At 42.3% G+C, this 20,570-nt stretch overlaps 1 protein-coding gene across 1 annotated transcript in view; it reads left to right on the top strand.

The window, feature by feature from the left end:
- The window catches only part of DHX29 (DExH-box helicase 29), a 213,170-nt gene that overhangs the window by 167,121 nt on the left and 25,479 nt on the right, over positions 1-20,570 (top strand). Inside the window, exon 22 of the mRNA XM_033931250.1 lies at positions 13,233-13,369. Coding sequence (XP_033787141.1) covers positions 13,233-13,369 — 137 coding nt within the window. The remainder of the gene's footprint in view (positions 1-13,232; positions 13,370-20,570) is intronic.

Consider the following 20,570-nt stretch of genomic DNA (forward strand, 5'->3'; position numbering starts at 1 on the left):
GAAGTTCTTTTGCAAGTCAGTACTCTAATAAAGAGCCAAGTCTGTGTTCTGACAATTGCTTCAGGAGACCTATCAGGCAGAGCTTTCCCCTCCTAGACCTACTTTCCAGGCCGTTAAGTTTGCTGCATAATCTCCAAGCTGTGCTTCCAACCGCTCTACAGTCATTAAGACCGTAAGGGTGGAATCTTTCACTGAGGACACTCTGGCCTCTAATTCCCTGATAATATGAATCAACTCCACTAGCAACTGCTCCAGATGGGTAATTTGACCAGATAATCACTCCACTTGTGGGTTGAGTGCTCATGTGACCGCCAAGGTAAGCTGTTGAAGCTGTCCTTCTGTAAACTCCAAAGGCATAGAGGACAGATCCACCATTTTATCATCTGGCCCTTGAGTTTATTTGTGCTTTTGCTGGCCATATTTCCACCTGCTTAGGCTATATATCTGTCCATATATTAATCTGCTCCATAAGACGCACCTGGCCATAAGACGCACCCTAGATTTAGAGGAGGAAAACAAGAAAAAAACATTCTGAACCAAATTCTCCCTGCTAGGCTCTGCACCCAACCCCACTCTCCTTGCCAAGCTCTGCACCCTGTCTCCCCTCCCTGCCAGGCTCTGTACGTTGTCCCTCCTCTGGTGGTCTCGTGGTAGGCTGGCACAGGGCAGGCAGGCAGGCCCCCCCCCATACCTTTTTTTAATCCCAGCAGGCCCCCCCCCCCCCCCCGGTACCTGTTTTTAATCGCAGCAGCCCTCATACCTGTTTTTAATCAACAGCTGTGGTGGTAAGGCGATTCCCTCCCCCGCCGGACCAAATCAGAGCCCGGGAGGGAGCTGCAGCATCAAACAGTTCCAGACTGTGAAGGAAGAGGAAGCCTACAGCTGGTAACTGGCAGGCATAGCCTGAAAATGACTTGAGGGGGGGGCAAGGCTGAAAGCTTGCATAATGCCTTTACACTAGCCCTGCATTGATCACTGTCGTCACGTTTCCCTAATTTCAAACTCCTTACTCCTTGTGTCTGTGAAGAGCCAAGGCTGCCCTTTTTTTGAACTACTATGTCCTCCTGTTAGGCCTTGCAGTGCATCTCTGCATATGCCCACATCCCTTCACATCCTGCACAGGCCAAGCCTGTCAATACCGTTGATAAGGCCCAATATTTTCAGTGCCGTATTAGAACAGCCGGTAGCGGTGGGGAGGGAGCATCAGCCCTCTGTTCCGCCGGGGTTTTTTTAAACTTTCTGTTGCTGAGCCACCGGAGCTGGAATCTTTTTTTTATTATTATGCAGCTGTGGCGGATGGCGCTTCCCTCCCCGCCGGTATCGAGGCATGGCCCTGAAGGGAGGGAGGCACAGGCAAACTTTTTCCAGCGTGAAGCGTCGTCATCAGAGTCAGTCTGCTTTTAGAGCCAGCGGGAGTGTTCATGGTCCTAAAGACCACTGTGTTCCGCAGAAAAAATATACCGGTAAATTCACTAATGCCGGCTGAGCCGATGTTGAAGAAGAAACGACACCGGGATTAAAAACAGGTATGGGGGGTGGGGGTTGTGATATTCGCTCCATAAGATGCATCCTTATTTTCATCCACTTTTTGGGGGGAAAAAAGTGCCTCTTATGGAGCGAAAAATACGGAAAATTCAAAGATTTACAGCTAAAAATTATAAGTTTCTACGCTGAAAAAATCAGAAGTTGGTGCAGGGTCCCAAGAGCAGCAAAGAAACATGTCCTCACTTCATCACATGATCCTCCATCTCTTTCACATGATCCTCCATCTCTTTCACTCATGTAACCCCCTAGCCTTCGTTCAGTTACTTTTCCCTCATTTATTTATTTATTTGATTTTATATCCTATCCTCCCAGGAGAGCTCAGAACAGGCTTCAGATGCAGAAGAAACAGCAGGCTTCCTGCTTCCCCATCCTGACTTTTCACCCTGCAAGCTTGAGCCACCAGTGGCAAGAAGTTCAAGTTGGTATCACCAGAGGCTAGATAAAAGCACTTAGTGGGCTGGGTTCTTGCCTACTGGCTATAAATTGGACAAGCTTGTTATAAAGACACAAATGTGATTTTTGAAAAATTTTTATACATGCCCTAGTTATGAAACTACCTGCAAATATTTAGGGACCATTTCTAAAAAAGGGCCCTCAGAGGTAGGCACTACGTAGCCATGTCAGTGATGCCATTTAGAGAATGACATGGGGATTGTTCCTGCGGGTAAGCGGCAGGAACAGGGGAAAAATCAGTCATTTGCCACTGGTACAGGAAAAAGCCTTTTCATCGCCCCATGGAGCAGTAAATGGCCTTGTCCCCACAGTGGAGGATCTGTCACAAGTCGCCTCCCTTCCCTCTCCTCCCGTTCAGCAGCCCCCTTACCATCGCTAGTCCAGCAGCTTCCCCCCTCCCTATCGCAGGTCCAATGCTAAATTATCCTGTTTTTCAACAAGAGATAATCAGAAATCCTACTTTTTAGCTGCTGTCCATTAAAAGGAAGTTTCAGGGGGTCACTTGATGCATCTGGTAAGACGTGCTTCACTTTGGCTCCATAGACTTTCGGCTAATAATTTTTATTTTCCTTGTTAATTCTGCTTGATTCCTGTATATTTTGCTTCCGAGGGGCTTTCCGTGGCATTTTTCTGCAGAATGGAGAAACGGGAATGCCTGCCAAAACCCTGAAGTCCACTCATGAAAAGGGAAAACTTTCTATCACCAAGAATGCCCTCTTCCAGAACCTGCCACTATGAGTGTATAGTATCCACTGTGTTGGAAGATCGACTAAATAAACTGCAATCTGCAGTGGAAGACATCAATGACAAACTTGACTCTCAGTCTCAAAGACGCACAAAAGTAGAGCACAGAATATGTGCGCACTCAGCTTGGCTGCCTTCAGAAACAGGTTTCCCACCTTACAGAATAACTAGAGGACAAGATACAGGAGCTAGAAGAACTCTACACCATGGAGGACCCAGTCAAGACAGCTGAAGACTTCATGAGTGAGAGACACATCGAAGAGGAAGTCAGAGAACTCGAGAATTTCATTGAGGAGGCATACAGGAGGAGGGTGGAAGAGGATAAACTTCAGATGAAAGATGAAGATATACCAACACCAACACGGAAGGGAGAACAAGAAGCAGATGACCCCAAAGAAGACACCCACAGAGGAACACCACAAGAGGGAGAGAAATTGGCTAATCGATGCCCAGAAGAAGAAATAGCAAAACACACCGGGGACATTGACCTGAGACCGAAGCGAAAATTGAAGAAGGGAAAGTCAGCAATCCTAGTGGGAGATTCAATCCTAAGGCATGTGGACAGCTACATAGCAGGAGGGAGAGAGGATCGACTGGTGACCTGCCTCCCAGGAGCAAGAACCAAGGACATCGTGGACAAAATTGGGAAGATCCTGGAAGGAGCGGAGACGGAAGAGACCGCAGTGATGATCCACATCGGGACGAATGATGTCAGCAGGAGAGACTACAGAAGGAGCACGCTGATAGAACAGTTCAAGATCCTGGGAATGAAGCTGAAGATGAGGACCCAGAAGATAGCGTTCTCAGAGATCCTACCGGTACCGAGGGCAGATGTGAAAAGGCAGGAGGAACTACAATCAATAAATGCGTGGATGAGGAAATGGTGTGAGGAAGAAGGATTCCACTTCGTGAGGAACTGGACAATGTTCTGGGGCAAGAGCAAGCTCTACAGGAGAGATGGACTGCACCTGAGCACGGCGGGAACAAGACTTCTATCAAACAACGTCAAGAGAGGAATAGAACAGGCTTTAAACTAAGAGGAAGGGGAAAGCTGACAGTCGACCTAGCGTCGATGATTCGGAAGAAGGTATCATGTGATGATACTAAGGGAATGCAAGGCTCGGAAGAAACAAATGACAAATTACAGGAGTCGACTAACCCAGAAGAAGTGGTTGGAAGGAGTGTACCAAAAGAGAAGACACTAAAGACCGAAACACAGGGAAAGGAAATAAAGACACTTAAATGCCAGGATCTAAACTGCATATATACTAATGCAAGGAGCCTAGGAAACAAAATGGGGGTATTAGAAGCCGTGGCCAATGCAGAAGTCTTAGACATCATTGGAATCTCTGAAACATGGTGGAATGAGGAAAGCAAATGGGATACAGCACTGCCGGGATTTAAGCTCTATCGCCAGGACAGGTCAGGACAGAAAGGAGGTGGAATAGCCCTATACATAAAAGAAACCATACAATCGACAAGAATAGACACAGCGGAGACGACCAACAAGCTGGAATCGCTATGGGTTAAAATACCAGGAAGAAAGGGACATGAAATAAAAATGGGCCTATACTATCGCCCACCCGGGCAAACCGGAGATATCGATAAGGAAATGGAAGCCGAGATGAAACAAGAATGCAAAAATGGTTGCACAGTTATTATGGGAGATTTCAACTACCCTGGGATAGACTGGAGTCTTGGAAACTCAAAATGCGCTAGGGAAACAGAATTCCTGGAGGCTACACAAGATTGCTTCATGGAGCAGCTTGTTAGAGAACCGACGAGAGGAAATGCCACTTTGGATCTAATCCTAAATGGGTTAATGGGACCAGCAAAGGAAGTGGAAGTAGTGGAACCGTTGGGAAACAGTGACCATAACATGATCAAGTTCAAGGTTGAAGCAGGAATACCAAAAGGAAAGAGAACCAGGCGACAACTTTCAACTTCAGAAAAGGAAACTATGAAGCAATGAGGAAAATGGTAAGGAATAAACTTAGGAACACTTCCAAGAAATGGAGGTTGGTAGAACAGGCCTGGTCTTTTTTCAAGGACATGGTGAGCGAGGCGCAAAATCTTTACATCCCCAGATTCAGAAAGGGGAGCAAAAAGAGTCGAATAAAGGACCCGATATGGATGACTAAAATAGTGAAGGAAGCGATAAGTAATAAGAAAAATTCATTCAGGAGATGGAAAAAGGACAAAACTGAAGGAAACTGGACAGAGCACAGGAAGTATCAAAAAGAATGTCACCTTGTGGTTCGAAAAGCTAAAAGAGAGTATGAAGAGAAGTTAGCCAGGGAGACTAGTAATTTCAAACCGTTCTTCAGATATGTTAAAGGAAAACAGCCAGCTAGGGAGGAGGTGGGACCGCTGAATGATGGAGTCAGGAAGGGAGTAGTGAAGGAGGAGAAAGAAGTCGCGGAAAGACTGAACATGTTCTTTTCGTCTGTATTTACAAACGAAGACACAACCAACATACCGGAACCTGAGCAATTCTTCAATGGAAATCAAGCAGAAAAATTAACATTCATGGAAGTGAGCCTTGAAGATGTGCGCAGGCAGATAGATAAACTAAAAATAGACAAATCTCCAGGTCTGGACAAATCTCCAAGGGTTCTGAAGGAACTAAAGGAGGAGATAGCAGAACTACTGCAGCAAATATGCAATCTATCCCTGAAAACAGGCGTGATCCCGGAAGATTGGAAGACGGCCAACATCACGCCCATCTTTAAAAAGGGATCAAGAGGTGACCCGGGAAACTACAGACCAGTGAGTCTGACCTCGGTTCCCGGAAAAATGGCGGAAGCACTGATAAAAGAAAGCATCGATGATCACTTGGAAAGAAACAAACTTCTTATAACCAGCCAACATGGTTTCTGCAGGGGGAGATCGTGCCTAACCAACTTACTACACTTCTTCGAAGGAATTAACAAACAGATGGACAGAGGTGACCCCATAGACATCATATACCTTGATTTCCAAAAAGCCTTTGACAAGGTGCCCCATGAACGATTACTCCGGAAACTGAAGAACCATGGGGTGGACGGAGACGTACATAGATGGATCAGAAACTGGTTGGCAGGTAGGAAACAAAGGGTAGGGTTGAAGGGACACTACTCTGACTGGAGGAGGGTCACGAGTGGTGTTCCGCAGGGCTCGGTGCTCGGGCCGCTGTTATTTAATATATTCATAAATGATCTAGAAACAGGGACGAAGTATGAGATAATAAAATTTGCAGATGACACCAAACTATTTAGGGAAGCTCGGACTAAAGAGGACTGTGAGGAATTGCAAATGGACTTGAACAAACTAGGAGAATGGGCGACAAAATGGCAAATGAAGTTCAACGTTGAGAAATGTAAAGTATTGCATGTGGGAAGCAGAAACCCGAGGTACAACTATACGATGGGAGGGATGTCATTGAATGAGAGTACCCAAGAGAGGGACTTGGGGGTAATGGTGGACAGGTCAATGAAGCCGACTGCACAGTGCCGCAGCGGCCGCTAAGAGAGCGAATAGAATGCTAGGTATAATCAAGAAGGGTATTACAGCCAGGACGAAAGAAGTTATCCTGCCGCTGTATCGGGCGATGGTGCGCCCACACCTGGAATACTGTGTCCAGTTTTGGTCGCCATACCTTAAGAAGGATATGGCGTTACTCGAGAGAGTTCAGAGAAGAGCGACACGTCTGATAAAAGGGATGGAAAACCTTTCATACGCTGAGAGATTGGAGAAACTGGGTCTCTTTTCCCTGGAGAAGAGGAGACTTAGAGGGGATATGATAGAGACTTATAAGATCATGAGGGGCATAGAGAGAGTAGACAGGGATAGATTCTTCAAACTTTCAAAAAATAAAAGAACAAGAGGCCATTCGGAAAAGTTGAAAGGGGACAGATTCAATACAAATGCCAGGAAGTTCTTCTTTACCCAACGTGTGGTGGACACTTGGAATGCGCTTCCAGAGGACGTTATAGGGCAGAATACAGTACTGGGATTTAAGAGAGGATTGGACATTTTTCTGCTGGAAAAGGGAATAGAAGGGTATAAATAGAGGATTACTGCTCAGGTCCTGGACCTGTTGGGTCACCGCGTGAGCAGACTGCTGGGCAAGTTGGACCTCAGGTCTGACCCAGCAGAGGCATTGCTTATGTTCTTATGTTCAAACCGTCAAAGGAGGAGTAATATGAGCGTGAAGGACAATGATTTATATTGGTTCTTCCAATCCTGGCTCTCTGAACAGCTGGACCTAGCAGGTGGGTCTGCCAGTTTTGTCTTTGAAAACTCTCATCGGATTGACCCGCAAAAGAGGGAGATACGTGCAGCAGATCTGCTATTGCCCAATATTTGAACTGGAGGGATAAAGAACGGATCTTGCATGCCTATTGGAAAACAAGCGCTAGAATATGAGGGGTGCCATCTACTCCTATTTAATGATTATTCCAGTGCAGCAGCTCATCTACGGCAAGAGATGCCTCTGATATTCACATCCCTGTACAAGAAAGGAATTTGCTTTGTATATCCTGCTAATCTTTGGGTTTGGAGGGATGGAAAGATGACTCTTCTTCATAGCCTTGCAAAAATAGTGATGCCTTGCAAAAATTTCTGGATGATGTCAATGCAACACCTGCTAAACCTCCCACCACATGAAGGACTAATGGGAGCCTTGCAATCTGTGGGATAGTTTTAGCTCAGCTCCTACAAGGTATTGATATCCTCCATGCACTCTCAGATCCTGATCACTGGTTTGCATGCACAGATCCTTGCATGGTATTGTTAGAGGGCCTGAGGGACTTATCCTCTTATATTATCTCTCATGTATTATCATGGGACATCGGGAATGGAACTGCTCCCATTTGGAGATGTGATTTTTCCATTACCAGTCGTTAACATTGTAGATCCCAAAGGGGTCCAACTTATTGGACTTCTTTTGTTCTATAATCCCTCAGGCCAGTGACTCTATAGGCTAGTGACTTTATTGGGCATGGAGACAGGCTTTCCTCCTTCTGTAGCAAATCTTACCTGACAACCCTTCAGCAATATCATTTATAAAAATGTTAAAAAGAACAGGCCCGAGAACAGAAACTTGAGGCATACCACTGATAACATCCCTTTCCTCAGAGCGATCTCCATTGATCACTACCCTCTGTCGCCTTCCACTAAACAAGTTCTTGACCCAACCCATCACTTTAGGACCCATCCCGAGGGCACTCAGTTTATTTATTAGACGTCTGTGTAGAACACTGTCAAAGGCTTTGCTAAAATCTAAATATACTACATCTGGCATACATCCTCTATCCAATTCTCTGGTCACCCAGTCAAAGAAATTGATCAAATTTGTCTGACAAGACCTACCTCTAGTGAATCTATGTTGTCTCTGGTCCTGTAATCCACAGGATTCCAGAACCTTGACCATTCTCTGTTTTAAAAGTGTTTCCATTAATTTGCTTACCACAGAAGGCAGACTTACCAGCCTGTAATTCCTTAGTTCTTCCTCCTTACTTCCACTTTTGTGGAGAGGGACCATATCTGCCCTTCTCCAGTCCTCCGGTACCACTCCCGATTAGAGACTCATTGAAAAGGTCAGTCAGCAGAGCTACCAGAACTTCTCTAAGTTCCTTCAGCACCCTCGGATGTACACCATCTGACCCCATCGCTTTGTCTACCTTTATTTTAGCTAGCTCCTCACAAACACAACCCTCTGAAAATCGATCAGGGTCTATTACTCCTCCATCCCTATTCACATTTGTCTTCTGCGATCCCACTCCCAGCACTTCAGATGTGAACACAGAATAGAAATATTTGTTAAGCAATTCAGCCTTTTCTTTAACAGCTTCTACATATTCCTCCCCTTCACCTTTGAGTCTCACAGTGCCACTTTTGCACTTCATCCTATCACTAATACAGTAAAATCTTGGTTTGCAAGCATAATTTGTTCCAGAAGCATGCTTGTAATCCAAAGCTCTCGTATATCAAAGTGAATTTCCCCATAGGAAATAATGGAAACTCAGACGATTCATTCCACAACCCAAAAACTTTAATACAAAATACTATACATACTTGTATTGCAAGATCTCACTCATTTAGAACAGTCACTACGTTCCTGCAGTGTCAGAGAGAGAAGAACCATTGGCTCAGTTGTGATGTGTGATACTGTATGTACTTTTATTGCAAGACATTGCTTGTATATCAAGTTAAAATGTAATAAAATATTTAGCTTGTCTTGCAAAACACTTGCAAACCAAGTTACTTGCAATCCAAGGTTTTATTATATATCTAAAAAATGTCTTGTCTCCCCGTTTTACCATGTAAGCTATTTTTTCTTCCATTTGCATCTTTGCTTTCCTGACTACACGACCAGCCTCTCTTAACTTTTCCAGATATTTTTTCCTGTCTTCCTCTTTCTGTGATCTTTTGTAGTTTATGAAGGCTAACCTCTTTTAACTACATAGTAACATAGTAAATGACGGCAGATAAAGACCCAAGTTGTCCATCCAGTTTGCCCAACCATATATGCTCCATAAATTAATTTAATTTAAGTGGTCTTTTTTCTTAGTTAATTCTTGGCCAGAAACCCAGAGCCCTGCCCAGTAGTGTGCGTAGATTCCATCTACTGGAGTCTCCATCAAAGCTCACTCCAGCCCATCTTAACCATCGAAACCCTCCCCAGTCTGTCCTCAATTGAATGTCCATATAAGGGGCATAAGCCGTGCAAGCCTGCCCAGTACTGGCCTTAGTTCCTTCAATGTATACCCATGCTTGATTGAATTCTGTCACCGTTTTCTTCTCCACCACCTCCCTCGCATTCCATGTATCAACCACTCTCTCCGTAAAGAAGAATTTCCTAACATTACTCTTGAATTTACCACCCCTCAACCTCAAATTTTGCCCTCTGGTTTTACCATATTCCTTTCTCTGGAATAGATTTTGTTCTACATTAAATCTAACTTTTTCAGCTGCTACTTTTGAGAACCAAAACAACATTCTTTTCCTCTAACGTTTACTTACTTGCCTCACAAAAAAATTTGTCGCCCTTACAATCGCTCCTTTTAGTTTTGCCCACTGCATTTCCACTCCTTCCAGACGTTCCCATCCAGACAATAATTCCTTGGCGTAAATCCCCATCTGAACAAAGTTAGTTTTTTTAAAGTCTAGAACCTTTGCTTTTGAATGAGCCTTCTCTATACCCATCTTAATATTAAACCATACCATGCAGTGATCACAGGATGCCAAATGATCACCCACTGTAACATCAGAAACACTTTCCCCGTTTGTAAGCACTAAGTCCAATATGATCCCTTCCCACGTGGGTTCCATTACCAACTGCTGGAACAGTTCTCCTTGTAAAGAATCCAGAATCTCCCTACCTCTAGAAGACCCTGCAATAGGGATACCCCAATCAACATCCGACATGTTAAAATCACCTATTAGCAAAACTTCCCTTTTTTAGATATATTCTGAATGTCTACTATTAAATCTCTATCTACTTCTTCCGTCTGTGAAGGAGGCCTGTATATCATACCAATGTAAATATATTCACCATTCCCTCTTTCCAAATTGATCCACTGTGCATCTTCCTTACCCTGAAGATCCTGCAATTGTGTGGCTTTAATATGATCTTTAACATATAACGCTACTCCTCCTCCTTTTCTTCCTACCCTGTCTTTTCTGAACAGATTATAGCCTGGTATGGTTAAACTTAAGATGACTACCTTGAATGTGGATGGTATCCACTCTCCAGTTAAATGGAAAAAGATCCTAAATTGGTTCAAAAAAGAAAAAGTGGATATTGCATTCCTCCAGGAGATCCACCTTAGTAATTTAGAGCATGGGAAGTTGAAATGCGACTTGGTGGGAGAGGTGGGCTCCTCTACTTACAATACTCCACACTATGGGAAGTTCTGTGGATCTTAGAGGAACCCAATATCATATCCTGCATAGAGCAAATGTAATGAAAGAACGGGGATCAGCAATGGAACTTTGGGAGAGTGGTCTCTTCACACAGTGTCTGACAGTGGTGGGCACGCATGCACACTCATTTTTGGAATGTTCTAAGTTGACATTGTGAAGACAAGCACTGCCTATTTTGGAACAGATCGTGGGTTGCCCCAGACCCTTGGACTTTCTACCCCCTACCAGAAATTTTTTTTTACACAGCTGTTTTTGTTTTATTAAGAAGCCCTTGCTCCAATATTGGGCATCTCCTGATTTTACCCTGATAACAGGGCTGGTTCCAAAGAATGCAAGACATGGCTGGGTTTGAGATCCAAACTTATAGAACCTCTCAAAACAGTCTAACTTCTGTGTATGTCTCCTTGTGGAAGGCCTTCTAGGCCAGATATGTGGGGATCCTTCAGATGTTCTCTGCTTAGATGTTGATACCCTACCAGGTACTGGGGGGGGGAGATATGAATGTGAGGGGGATGTTGTGTTTTTGGAATGGTGTGCTGTTGGTGGTGAGGAATTATGAATGAGGAATGTAATGAATGACATTTTGAATTAAGTGGACTTTCTTTTTGGGGTTTACTAAGAAACAAAATAAGCTCCATCTACTGTTCTTATCTAGAGGACTCACAGTTATTTGCTGCCTTACTATGTTGGCTCTATGTATAATTCCTGGCATTATCCTGAGTTATGCTCCTTTGTAGTTACTCTTTCCTGAGTTGCTATTATTCCTTGTATGGTTTTGAAGCTTCAATGAAGATATTTTTTTAAAAAAAGGAAGCTTCAACCTCCTTGTCTTTATGGGGGAAATTTTCAAATGCCCATATACCGCATATACTCAAATATAAACCAAGATTTTGGTTAAAAAAAAGGAGGACCAAAAATGGGGGTCTCGGTTTAAATCCAAGTCTCTCATTTTTATAAGCCACCTGACGACCAGCATTTCATCTTCAACACCACCCCGTCCTTCTACAGTAACCCTCATTTTTTAAAGACGCTTTCAATACTTAATTGAAATGCTAATTGCTCTTTATTACTACCATTCATACCAGTCATCTGAAGATATTATTTCCAAATTTATTTTGTTTTTTCCCTTCCTTTTGTAATTTACCCTCAATGTTCTCTTCTTTCCTATTATAAATTGTATTTCTTTCCCCTCTATCCTAGTGTTTCCTGTCAAGTATTTAAATGATTTTTATATTTTTATTTATATTATTGTTATTGTTTTATCCTGTATTTTTTGTATATGTAAATCGCTTAGTAATTATGATAGGCGATCAATCAAATAATGAATAAACTTGAAACTTGAAACTCATTTCATGCCTTCACCTTTGCCTTCACTCAATGACTGATATTTCTTTCTTAATATCCCACCCCCACAGCAACCGTCATTTCCTGTCTCCACTGCACTCCCCACATGATGACTGGTATTTATTTCTCAACTCCTCCCCAACCAACATTTCCCACCTGCCCGATAATCAGTTTGTCACTTGCTTCTCTGGCAGATGCTGGCATAGTTATTCACTGGACCGGTGCAGGGCCTTCAGCATCTGCTCGTGCTCTTAGGCCTGCTGGTCCAGTCAGTGAATAACTGTGTCAGCGTTATCGGGGAGGGGGGGAGGAGGGAGGGGGAATGTTTTGCAGTGGCAGAAGGGGGTTGTTGAGAAGCAAATGCCTGTGGGGGGGGGGGGGTGGAGGCAGAAAATGGTTGCTGGGGTAGCAACAGCGGCATGCACACACTTCATTCATAAAGCTGCTCTTCCCTCTACTTCAGGTAGAAGACCTAGACAAAAGTTTTGTGTTCTGACTTTGATAACCACTCTTGAGTATTTCCACAAATGTAGTGATAATCAGATGTAGAAAAATGCCAGCTTGGGAGTAGGTAATGCTCCAGAGTAGAACTTCATTCATTTAGCAATGGAGCAGCTCACTTCCATGTTCATCTGTAGAAATGTGACACTTGAATATAACCCCTCTCCCCCACTGGTAGTCATAAAGTACACAGATACTTATTATTATCTTTATGCTAATTTTCAAAGAGAAACTTCCTGCATTGTTTTTCTTCTAAATATAGCATAAGATACACGTGTTATGTAAATGTACCAGTGCACTGAATAGGTGCCAAGGAAGATAAAATATACTATGGGCTTTTGAAAATATTGTCATGTACAAAAGAAAAAAGTTATGTATGTGCAGTTTTCTTCCCTGAGCTTCAATATCTAGAAGTACCTCTTCACAATCCAGCTGAAAGTACCTTTAGTGGAAAAAACTGCCAGAGGGTAGTTGTATTAATCTGCAACAGTAAAACTAGCCAAATTAGTCTACAGCAGCAAAAAAGCAGGTGGCGGTTTATGGACTGATTATTTTTGGGAAAACTGTAGGCACTTTTAGTCAGGCTGAAGAGGGCAGTTGTCAGATAGGACAGTCTGAGTACATTAATCTGTGTGAACATGGCTTGATTGCTTTGAAAAATGCCTTGTATGTCATACTGGAATTTCTTGTGTTCTTGCATTTTCTCTCTTATGGTATTTTTTTGTTACTTCTTGTAGGCAACATTAGCTGCAACAATGACAGAAAAATCTCCATTTATGACACCAATTGGTAGAAAGGATGAAGCAGACTTGGCAAAATCCGCAATAGCCATGGCAAATTCAGACCATCTGACCATTTACAGTGCATATCTAGGGTGAGGAACCAGTTTAACCTTAATATTCATTGCAAATATGGAATAACAAAACATACCAGGAAAAAAAAATAACAAGATAAAAATGCAGTTTACTTATTACATACAGGATAGTTGATGTTTTCTCTGTCCCTAGTGAGCTCGCAGTCTAAGTTAGAGTATAGGACCAGGAAGGGAGATTTGTCATGCATAAAAATAGCACATTTAAGAACATAAGAGCTGGTACAGACTGCAGGTCCATCAATCCCAGTACCCTGTTTCTAACCTGTGGCTAACCCAGGTCACAAGCACCTGGCAAGTTCCCAGGAATAAGCAGTGGATTTCTCAACATCTATCTTAATAATGGCTTATGGACTTCTCTTTTACAAAGTTATCCAAACCCTTTTTAAACTCTGCTAAGCTAACTGATTTCACCACATTCCAGAGTTTAATTACATGTTGAGTGAAGAAAGATATTCTCCTATTTGTTTTAAATCTACTACTTAGTAGCTTCAATACTTACATCCTAGTCCTAGTATTTTTAGAAAGAGTAAACGAGCAACTCGCATCTACCCGCTCCACTCTACTTAGTATTTTATAGACCTCTGAATTGTCTCTTCTCCAGGCTGAAGAGCCCTAGTCGCTTCAACCTTTCCTCATAGGGAAGTTATTCCATCCCTTTTACTATTTTATCGCCCTTCATGTACCTTTTCTAATTCCGCTATATCTTTTTTGGGATGCTGCAACCAGAATTGCATATAGTATTTGAGGTGCTGCCACACCATTGAGCAATATAAAAGCATTATAATATTTTCATCTTTGTTTTTCAGTCCTTTCCTGATAATGCCTAACATTCTATTTGCTTTCTTAGCCCCCGCCATACACTGAGATGACTCCTCCTCAACGATGACTCCTAGATCCTTTTCCTGGGCTGTGACTCCTAACATAAAACCCTGCATCATGTAGCTGTACATAACATAAGAACATAAGAACTGCCATCTCCGGATCAGACCCATGGTCCATCGAGTCCGGCGATCCGCACACGCGGAGGCCCAGTCAGGTATACACCTGATGTAGTTTTAGTCACCCATATCCCTCTATGCCTCTCGTAAGGAGATGTGCATCTAATTTGCCTTTGAATCCCAGCACAGTGGATTCCTTAATAACCTCCTTTGGGAGAGCATTCCAGGCGTCTACCACTCGCTGCGTAAAATAGAACTTCCTGACATTTGTCCTGGACTTGTCCCCCCTTAGCTTCAAACCATGTCCTCTTATCCGTGTCGCGTTGGACAATGTAAATAATTTATTTTCCTGCTCTATTTTATCGATGCCTTTCAGCATTTTGAACGTCTCGATCATGTCCCCTCGCAGCCTCCTCTTCTCAAGGGAGAACAGTCCCAGTTTCTTGAGTCGTTCCTCATATTCCAAGTTCTCCATACCTCTTATTAACTTCGTTGCTCGTCTCTGCACCCTCTCCAACAGTTTTATATCCTTCTTTAGGTTGGGAGACCAATGTTGGACACAGTATTCCAAGTGTGGTCTGACCATTGCTCTATAAAGCGGCATTATGACTTTCTCCGATCTACTCGTGATTCCTTTCTTTATCATGCCTAACATTCTGTTTGCTTTCTTTGCCGCTGCCGCGCATTGTGTCGACGGCTTCAGGGTCCTATCTATCAGTACACCCAGGTCCTTTTCTTGTTCGCTCTTACCCAGAGTTGCGCCTGACATTCTATACTCGTGTTCCTTATTCTTACTACCTAAATGCATTACTTTGCATTTCTCCACGTTGAACTTCATCTGCCATTGCTCTGCCCATTTCTCTAACTGATACAAGTCGCTCTGGAGTTCCTCGCTATCCTCCTGCGATCTGATTGCCCGGCATAGCTTTGTGTCGTCTGCAAACTTAATGATCTCACTGGATATTCCGTCTTCCAGGTCATTGATATAAATATTAAATAGGATCGGCCCAAGCACTGAGCCCTGGGGCACACCACTAGTCACTTTCTCCCAGTCTGAGAACTTCCCATTTATGCCCACTCTCTGCTTTCTGTTTTCCAACCATTTGCCTATCCACCTTTGTATATCTCCCTCTATTCCATGGCTTTGTAGTTTCCTGAGAAGCCTTTCATGCGGAACTTTGTCGAATGCTTTCTGGAAGTCCAAATATATTATGTCCACCGGCATTCCACTATCAATTTGCTTGTTCACGGTCTCGAAAAATTGAAGTAAATTCGTTAAACATGATTTCCCTTTCCTGAACCCATGTTGACTGGGTTTCATCAAGTCGTGTGTATCTAGGTGCCGGACTATGCTATCCTTGATCAGTGCTTCAACAATCTTTCCAGGGACAGACGTAAGATTCACAGGTCTGTAGTTGCCTGGTTCCCCTCTCGATCCTTTTTTGAAAATTGGCGTGACATTCGCTATCTTCCAGTCCTCTGGTATCTGTCCAGTTCTGATTGTCAGATTGGCAAGTTTTTGCAATAGCTCTCCGATTTCAACCTTCAATTCCTTTAAAACTCTCGGGTGAATTCCATCCGGTCCAGGGGATTTGTCACTTTTAAGTTTGTCGATCTGATAGTATATCTGGTCCAACTCCACTTCAACTGTGGTGAGGCTGTCTTCTATTATTCCACTAAACACTTTCACTGCTTCTGGTATTTTAGCAGTATCCTCCTCCGTAAAGACGGACGCAAAGAAGGAATTTAGTTTGTCTGCAATTTGTTTATCTTCCTTGATGTACCCTTTTCTTCCCTGGTCGTCCAGGGGTCCCACCGCCTCTTTTGCGGGTTTTTTCCCTTTCACGTATCTAAAGAAGGGTTTGAAGTTTTTGGCTTCTTGCGCTATTTTTTCCTCATAGTCCTTTTTGGCATCCCTCACCGCCTTGTGACATTTCTTTTGATCATCTTTATGTATTTTCCATGCTTCGGTTGTTTTCATGTGTTTCCATTTTTTGAAAGAGTCCTTCTTTTCTTTTATGGCTTCCCTCACCTGTCTGGTAAGCCATGCCGGTTCTCCCTTACCTTTTGTTCTCCCCTCTTTGGAGATCCTCGGAATGTGGAGATTTTGTGCTTCTGTGATAGTATTTTTCAGTAGGGACCATGCCTGGTCTACCGTTTCAAGTTTGTCCACCTTTTTCTTGAGTCGTTGTTTCACCATGGCTCTCATGCGATCGTATTTGCCCTTTTTAAAGTTAAAGGTTTTGGTTAAGGTTTTGGCACGTTTTCTATTCCCGATGTCAAGCTTAAAGTTTATCACATTGTGATCGCTCGTCCCCAGCGGTACCGTAACTTCTACTTCTTTTGTCGGTCCCGTGAGGCCATTTAGTACCAAGTCCAGGGTGGCGTTGCCTCTTGTCGGCTCTTTTACCATTTGTTCCAGGAAGCAATCCCCTAGCACCTCCAGGAACTTGGCCTCCTTGCCGCAGTTGGAGGTTCCTAGTTTCCAGTCTATCCTCGGGAAATTGAAGTCTCCCAATATTATTACATTGCCCGTCTTGCATTCTTGTTTGATTTCCTCTATCATTTCTGAGTCAGTTTCCTCCGCCTGCTGTAGTTCAGGTTCCTCTTTGCACTTGCTCACTTTAAACATCATCTGCCATTTTGATCCCCAGTCTCTTAAGGTGCTCTTGTAATTTTTCACAATCCTCTTGTGATTTAACAACTTTGAACAACTTCAAAGCTGTTAAATTGCAAGATTTGCTGATGACACAAACAACTTTGTGTCATCAGCAAATTTTATTATCTCACTAGTTATTCCCATCTCTACATCATTGAGATGAGAACCCCCTTTATTTATCCTTCTGATATCTTTTAACCAGTTCTTAATCCATAATAGGACATTACCTCTTATCCCCTGGTTTTCTAATTTCCTCAGGAGTCTTACATGAGATACTTTGTCAAATGCCTTTTGAAAATCTACACAATGTTGACCGACTCACCTTTATCCACATGTTTATTCACCACTTCAAAGAAATGTAGTAGAATGGTAAGGCAACATCTCCCTTGATTAAATCCATATTGGCTTTGTCTCATTAATCCACGCTTATGTATATGCTCTGTAATTTTGTTATTTATAATAGTCTCTACCATTTTGCCCTGTACAGACATCAGACTCACCAGTCTATAATTTCCCAGATCACCTCTGGAACCTTTTTAAAAAACTGGTGTTACATTGGCCACGCTCCAGTCTTTGGGTACCATTCTGGATTTTAAAGATAAATTACTAACAACAACTCTGCAAGTTATTTTTCAGTTCTATCAGTACTCTGTGATTTATACTGTCTGGTCCAGGCAATTTGCTACTCTTCAATTTGTCAAATTGCACCATTACATCATCCAAGTGTTAGAGAGATTTGTTTGTTTCTCTGACTCATCTGCATTGAATATCATTTTTGGCACTGGTTATCTCCCCCACATCTTCCTCAGTTGGGTAATATAAAGCACACAGCAATTTATAAGTTACTGACAGCCACAGGCTGAATTAAGCCCAAGTACTCAGTGCTGGCCCAGTCCTGGTTATGGCATTGCATATCCAGGTCATTTCAGTCACCCAGAAAGTAGCAGATCTGGATGATGATTGGCACTGTACATGCCTACCTAACCAGAAAAAGCTAGAACTACCTTTTGCATGGTCCAGATTTCCCAGTTAGGTTTGCAATCACTGGTACTATTTATTTATTTTAGGTATTTATATACCACCTATTAAAATAATCTAAGCAGTTAATAGTCAGGCATTCAGGTATTACCCCTCTCTGTCCCAGTGGGCTCACAATCTATCTATAGGACCAGGGTCATTAATTATTTATTTAAACATTCATATCCCTCATAACCAAAAACCTATGTAGGATTCAAAAGAAAACACATAAACATAGGTGAACAAACATACCCTGATCTTAAAATACTAGAATGCAATTCTTAAACTTCCCCAAAATACACATTCATACAAATTATTTTAAAAAATAATGATCAAATTTTTCAAAACATAGATAATAAAACAATAATATCAAATTCTGATAACATCATAACCCATCACAGATTTTAAAAAAGCCCTCTGAAAGAAGTAAGCCTTCAACATTTCCGAAAAAGTAAAAATGAAGAGATTTGACAAACATTTTCTGGAAGGGCATTCCATAACTGAGGACCCACCACTGCAAAAACCCTGGAATGAATAGTTGACTTAACTATAGTCCATATAGAAGGAACAACAAGGAAGTTGCTTAGATTGTGAACACAAAGATCGAGATGGCTTATATAAGGCAAGAGAAGTTGCCATTACTTTTGGCAAGCTTGATGCAAGGCCTTATACACTAACACCAAAATTTTTAACTGAACCCTCCAGACCACTGGCAACCAGTGTAATTCAGTCAATAAAGAGGTAACATGTTCCCTAAGTGAAATGCCACCAATCACTCTTACCGCATCATTCTGTGCTACTTGTAATGCCAATAAAGACTTCTTCGGAAGACCACATAAAAGAGCATTACAGTAATTTAAATGCAGTAGAACAAAACATTGCATCACTTGATGAAAGTTAACTGATGAAAATAAACCATGCAGTTTCAATACCAAATGAGTCTTTAAAAAAATAGTCCTTATTACTGACGCAATATGACCTCAAAACTAAGGAGGAGTCTAATAAAACCCTCAAACTAAATATCACCAGTACTCACTTATCTTTTGAATATTCTCCATACCACCTTGGCTCTGCCTAGACAGAGCCATGGCAGTCTCCACCAAAATTTAGGGCCACTGCTCAATTAAGTGCTCCTGAATATCCACAGATGGCTCGCTGAGTGCGGTTTAACCATGCCTTAGAGTATAGGCTTTGCATTCTGTTCTAAAACTTCACGCGCGTAGTGTACAAGCTCTGCATTTCACTCTAAAATTTCAAGGTAGTCTGCCAGCCTATAGCATAGTAGCAATCCCTGCTGACTTTGAACATGCACATATGTTTGTCTAATAAAATAATTTGCTACTGCCATTTAGCATAAGTAAGATAATTCTAGTTGACAGATTCTAGAAAAAAGGGTATTTGAATCAATTCTTTGAAACAGAAAAGTTAGACAAAAATTGCTTCTTGTGAGCGCATAGGACCAGGATGCAAGATTTGTCATGTACATAAAAAATCACACATACAGGTTGGGTATGTTCTTTGTAATGTTTGATTTATAAAGTTCAAAAGATTTCAAAGGAAAAAGGGGAAGGTATCTCATTGTATATTTATTCAAGGGTTCCATCTACCTGATCACCTGAATGCCTGCTTATAACAAGTTTAAAACTTCTACTATGTGCCTTGCTAATACTCTTGATTATATATTTATTTATTTAAAAAGCATATAACCCACCTAAACTGAAGTGGGTTCCAAAATACATTAAAAATTAAGACATGACACTGAATAGATTGTTTGAAATGCATGTATAGACATTGTATATCAACAATAAAATCCAAAACATAAAATACTAAACAATATGGGACTCTTAATCAAAAAATATAAACATCCAAAAAGTGTCCTAAATTGGTACTTGGGCATCCAAATCGCCATGACATCCAAGAACCAATAATTGAAATTGCCTTTCTGGGCATATAGCAAGGCATCCCAGCCTCTGTGCGTCCAGAGCTTGAGATGGTCATGTTGGAGGCGTGTTATGGGCAGGCTTTGGGTGTACTTAAGGGTGGGTTAGATTTGAACGTCTTGCAGCGATAATCAAATGTTTTGCAAGATGTCTTGAATGGAAATTAGACATTCAGAGCTAGACCTGTTTTAGAAGCATCTAAGTGCCATATATGTGCCTAAACTGACCAGATGACTACTGCATACATCAAGGTAAGACACCCCCACACTCCCCCAGTGCTCACTGATCCCCTTCCACTACACAAAAATGAGAACAAAAAGGTACATACCTGGCTCTAGAACAGCATCATCTGGTATGGGGAAGCCTAGTAGAGCATCACACAGGTGTACAGAGTTACTTGGTGGGTGGGCTAGTGAACCATAGAGAGGATGACCCACGCCCATAAGCTACTGTAACCACTACATTTATGGTAGAAAGTGTGAGCTCACTCAAATCTACCCAGACCCTACTATACTGCTATATAGGTGTCACCTGCAGCCATAAGGGCTATTGGGGGTGGTGCACAGTGACCAGAGATTTGGCTCTACCCTGCTTATAGGTGCACTGAAATGATGATAATTGTACAAATATTTCCCAACAAATATTTT

This window comes from Geotrypetes seraphini, chromosome 1 (assembly GCF_902459505.1).
Source record: "Geotrypetes seraphini chromosome 1, aGeoSer1.1, whole genome shotgun sequence".
NCBI lineage: Eukaryota > Metazoa > Chordata > Amphibia > Gymnophiona > Dermophiidae > Geotrypetes > Geotrypetes seraphini.